Raw genomic sequence first — 5684 nt, forward strand, 5'->3', positions numbered from 1 at the left:
AAGAGCTTGGCATTGTTTCACAGCGACCTCATTGGAATACATTTATTCTATGACCGGACTTATCGTTTTGTTCATAACCCAATGGTGTAGTGTGTGTGTGTTGATGCGTTCAAGACTTTAGTACTCTAGTTATTGTCTGCTGCTCCGACCTTGTTCAGTGGGTGACAGGGGAAACGGCAGCTGTGAGGATGTGTGATGTTGCTTAGTAGCTTGTTAACAAACACTGGGAGGTGGATATGCCAAGTCACAGCAGGTCTATTTTAGGGTCTGCTGTGTAAAGTTAATGAGGTGTGAGTGAAAATTACCTTGGTGTGAACACCAGCTTTATTTTGGTCCGATTCCTGACTAAATATCCTGATGTAACCACAGCTTAGTGTGAAGTGTCAGACCCTTTAAGCCTAGAATTATCGGGGGAAGACAGAAAGTAAAAAGAAAAAAAAGACCTATCTCCTTCTGTTTGTTTTGCCTAATACTTATAATAATATACAAAAACTTCTTGTTTTAAAGCTCCTGCACCAAAAGCTACCCCTTCAAATGTTTTGACCTTTAAAATGTTTTGGTAAAGAGCACTATTAAGTACTTACTGTTCTAACCTGAAATGGTTTGATAGCAGGAAGTAAAAGTAGAAAGTATTCATAACAATACTACTTGGAGGTTTTTCCTGTAAGTTCTTCTGTACAAATATAAGGTTCAGAGTCAATCTGTAATTGCAGTGAAATAAATCCTGTTCCTGTTCTTAGCCAAGCAGCTGTGTTTTCACGGGTTGGTGTAAGAGAACGTGTTGAACTGTTAATCCAGGCTGCAGTGTTGTGGTAAATCTCTGGATCCTGATCTTTGCTGCGCTGCCATAACAGACTTATGGAGAAGGAAAATCACTGTTTGGGGGAAGAGAATTAAACCTACAGTTACTTTTTATTTTCATTTCTGAAACATAAAGTCAGGTGAAGTGAATGTCACTGTAGGGTATGGTGCGATCATCTGGGTTTTGGTCATTTTAGGCCAAACAAAACATCCAATGTGGACAGTGACTTTGTCACATATTATAGTTTTGGTTTTTTGTTTTTTTACATACGTGTATTTTTTTCTGAAACCTCACAAACTGTGATGTTGGAAGACATTGTGGTTTTAATTATGATGTTTGTGTTTCATTATCTTTTCTTTCTGCACAAACAAAACGTTTCCTTCCCCTTCAGTACGTCTGTGTCCCAGCGTGACTTTCTTAAGTCCACAGCCACAGCTGTGTCCCTGCATGGCTGTTTTGAACATTTTGAAATGTGACCTATTTTTCTAAAATAATCAGAACAGCCTCAGATCAATAATACTGAAAACTCAATAAACACACAGTACACGCCAACACAAACATCAGGACCTAATGAGCTAACAAAAACAACATATATTTGTTTTAATTTTTTATATAAAGTTGTATACTCAGGATAAAATACCCTAATCCTATTAAAAACTTCTGTAGACCTTTGGTTCGAGGGACAGTTTGGTCTGGCTCCTCTGGTGCTTGGGTCCTACTTGAAACAGGATGTAGACGTTGACCAGCGCGGCTACCTGGACTGTAAATAACCACTGATCAGATACTATGGGAATGGATGTCCAGAAAAGGGGGCACTCACACAAACAGACCCACTGTGACCCTAGGTGTCAAAGGTCAGTGACCTGCCTATTGATGAGTGAAGGACATCTCCTAACAGCCTTCAAGGCTTGTGTCAGCTGGTACTAATGAAGAGCTGACACCATCAGAATTACATGTGTGTACACACAGTTTGAAGTACTTCATCATCAGTACTACTACCTATATTTATGCATTGTAGTGACGGTTGATTTCTTTAACAAATTAACCTAACGCTAAATATGCATAAAGAAATGTGCACGCACATGTTTCCTGTTCAGGACAATGTGAACACTGACGGAACGTTAAGGTCCTTTGAATCAGGTGAGTGGTCTTTACTGCTGCTGAACTGTGGCTATTTTCAGAGGTCAGCCCTAAGGCATGATGTGGTGTTTGTCCACTCTGGCATCACTGTTCTCTGTGTGTGTGTTTGTGTATAAAGACGAATATGTTATGAAAAATAAATGATGAGCTAATGCAGGACTATTTCGGTGGAGTGAATATCATCTGTCTGTATAGATAAAAGTAACAAATACCACAGGACAAGGCAGGACTTTATCACAGAATATTTGTTTTGGCTGAAGTTCATGAGATACAAGTGAAGGTACTATCTGTATTTCCACACAGTCGTACTGCAGTGTGTGAATATTAAAATAAATGCTGTATATAATGTACAGACAGTTGACAGACGACTAAATGTTTCTCCAGTATCTGAATTAAAAGAGTGACTGCATTGTTGGTAGGTCTGTACTTCGATACTCATTCACGTGTTACTACAAATACAGACGTGTACTTTAACTGAACGAGGAAACTTTTTTTTTACTTCTAAGTGTAAACCTCGTGTGTATTTTTCTTTTTCAGACCAACAACTAATGGGAGGATGATGCATTCAAGTACCTTGTTCTTTGCATTTAATACTTAAGTTTTGCAATGCAACACATAATTATATATTTTAATGTTTTATTGTCTAGACTGAGAAAGTTTAAATTCAGCCTTTGATTAGAAATAACAACATCTTAGTCCAGAAATAACTGCAAAAAGTTTCTGTTTTATTCAGCAAACATTACGTTACCCAACAATATAAGTGTTGGATAACGTTAATTCCATTATTTACTGCTAGTGTACTTTAATACTGCACAACAATGATGTGTATAAAATATTGAAGTACCTTTGCCAAAACCAATAGCATAATACCTTAGAGGCGTTTGTTTTCTTTTCTTTTACAGATTGTTTGTCGGAAATGTTGTAATATTGTGATATTTATATTTTAAACAAATACCCACAGACTCAGAGGGACGTGGCTTCATTTTCCTCCTACCATGGCAACTGTGAGGGGGATGTGGGAGGAGCGACGCTCCGAGGTCCAGGTGGTCTGCGTAGAAAGGCACCAAACACACGCCACACTGACGAAACCACCGGTGGGTTGAACTTCATTCTGAGAAAAAGTCACTCGGCTCCTGGCACCGCTGGAGGATGAAGGAATAAGCTGTTTATCCAGGACAGATTTAAGGATTTGCTGCTGCCGGAGGAGAAAAGAAAAGGAAAAAAAAAATCCACACAAGCAGCGTCTCAGCTCTGCGCCGCTGTGACCTCCAGAGAAGAAGGAAAGACGGACTGAGGAGGAACCAAGCCGTCGGTGCTTGGCTGTTTACTCTGATAAAATAGTTCGATCCCAGTTCATCTGACGCCCGGACGTGGAGATATGTTCAAGAAAAGCAAGAGTAAAGTGTTGGTGGATTATACGTCAGAGGAAGACGACATGTCCTGGCACTATCATCACACCTACAAGGTAAACTGTGGTAAACTCTACACTCACTTTATATACTTTATATACTTTATATATATATATTACTCCTTGTTGTAATGCTGGTACAAAGTTGTACAACAATTAGATCTATTAGACATAGATCTATTAGTACATAAGTACTCTGGAAGTAATTAAACACTGATATACATACATATATATGTGTATGTGCGTGTGTAATTTAAAAATAACTTAGTACATCTCCTCAAATATCTGTGAATTAAATATTTGTCAAATAGGTGGTACTTCTGGTGTTGTGTACTCCAGGCCAGTATTGTGATTTTGAACTACTTTTGTCTCACATGGCCGTCAGAGCAGACCAAACTGTCTTGGTCAGTGAATCCTGGAGGGCTTGGTTTTCACAGTGTCAGTCAAACTGTTTGTTGTGTTCACAAAAAACTTGTCAGTCTGCGACACTTGAAACTGAGACACACACACACACACACACGGCTATGTAGAAACAGGTGAGTAGAAACAGATCACTGTATGTGAGGTCTCTGTATCAGCACTTGCTAGCAGCTGTATTCTGTCAAGGTGGTTGTCACACTATGCGCCCTCTACACACACACACACACACACACACACACACACACACACACAGACATATGCACCCAATGTAAAATGTGTGTTTTGTTTGTCAGGATTCCTGTTTCCTCGTCAGACTCCTGCTCTTACAGATATTTGACAGTCCAGCAGATGAGGAGTGAAGGCAGCAGCGTGTTGGAGCTGTAAGAGCCTCTCCTCTCCTTATAGATCCAATGTAAATGGATTCAATATGATGTGGTATCACCTTCCTGTTGGTGGGTTTGATAAAAGCATTTTAAACTGTTCCATCGCTCGGGGTTTAAGAGGATACGATTGTTTTTTTTTCTTATTCAAAGTGATGCGTTTGCTAGAACTGCTTGTTTAAAAGGAAAGATAAAAATGCTACAGGTTTAAATAAAACAAAAGAGTATGCAATCTAGCACAGAAATAGCTTAAAGTTGGTCAAAAATAAAGCAAATATAGCTAAAAATATTTAGCTAAGCAGGAGCTGAAGTTATATAAAAATACATCACTTGAAGAGTGGAAATTTCCTCAAAACATAATGGTGAGAATATATTTTTTTAAATGACAAAAATAAACTACAATTTTGGCAACAAAATTTACATTTCCCACTGAGCTTGTTGCCCGCAGATATATGCTGTACTCTCAGTAACCACTAGGGCAGATCAGATACCGCACTCTTCTTTATTTCTCATCTGCTGTAATGAGATCTAGATCTGTGACCCCTGGATGGATCTCGGTGACCCTTCTAAACTCCCACCCTGGGAATCAACATATGTGGTCCTTACCTCAGCTTTGGTTCCCACTGGAAATCAGGAAGACTTGTGTTGATAAGAGCTGACTTGAAGACACTAGTGCTGTCTCAGAAATCCTGGGAAAGTTAAAGAGTGGGGCAGGGGGGCTCTTTCCTAGTTGTCATGGCAGTAAAGCACATCCAGGGGTCAGTTTTGGGATCATGAAATGCTGTAAACACAACAGCAGTCCTGGAGGAGGCCGTGGCTGAAAGTTATGACAACAGTCTGGACATCTGCACTTCTACATCATCTCGCTGTAGGTCAGAACGATGAGCAGAGATTACCTGACCACCGCACAGACAATAATGAAGCCTCTTATTGAAACCCTGAAGTCACAGAGGTTTAGTGAAATGTCTAAGGTTTAAGTGAGGTCTTAGGGTTGGTGGCCATTTATCAAACCATATGAAGGTGGAACAGTTGGAAATTGATTCGAATAAAAGGAAAGACTACAGCCAAAGAAGCCAGATCAGCCAACATGGCATGAATCCAAATAGAACACCACTGAGCTAATCCAACACATCCAACTGGCTCTGTAGAGAATCAAGTTGCTGATTATGTCAACATTAGCCTTTCTGTGGAATCTACCCATTGGCCAATCAGAGCATGGAAAGACAAAGCATCACTACCGGTTCCTAAAACAAACAAATGTAATGACATTGCGCAAGAGAGAAGAAAAAACACACAGTTGTGACTTCGCATGCAAGCGACCAAACAGGGAATTGTGAAAAGTTTTATCTCTGGCACAATTTCTGTCATATCTCTGTAACGTTTACACAATGTTACGCACAGTCAGTGTGGGACATGACCAGAGTGAGGACAATGTCATGTGTTTGCTACTGTGCAGTTGCTCAGGGGCATTCTGGGTATTACTCTTTCACCTTATTCATCCTGGTGTCGCTGGGCTTGAACTTTAACCTTCCTT

At 39.8% G+C, this 5684-nt stretch overlaps 1 protein-coding gene across 1 annotated transcript in view; it reads left to right on the forward strand.

Moving 5' to 3' along the window:
* Positions 1-5684, forward strand: part of si:ch211-225h24.2 (uncharacterized) — a 17408-nt gene that overhangs the window by 4866 nt on the left and 6858 nt on the right. The window contains exon 2 of the mRNA XM_008312968.3: positions 2904-3407. Within this exon, the coding sequence (XP_008311190.1) occupies positions 3321-3407 (87 nt within the window). The 5' untranslated portion in view covers positions 2904-3320. The remainder of the gene's footprint in view (positions 1-2903; positions 3408-5684) is intronic.

Source organism: Cynoglossus semilaevis, chromosome 7, assembly GCF_000523025.1.
Source record: "Cynoglossus semilaevis isolate Cse_v1.0 chromosome 7, Cse_v1.0, whole genome shotgun sequence".
Taxonomy (NCBI): domain Eukaryota; kingdom Metazoa; phylum Chordata; class Actinopteri; order Pleuronectiformes; family Cynoglossidae; genus Cynoglossus; species Cynoglossus semilaevis.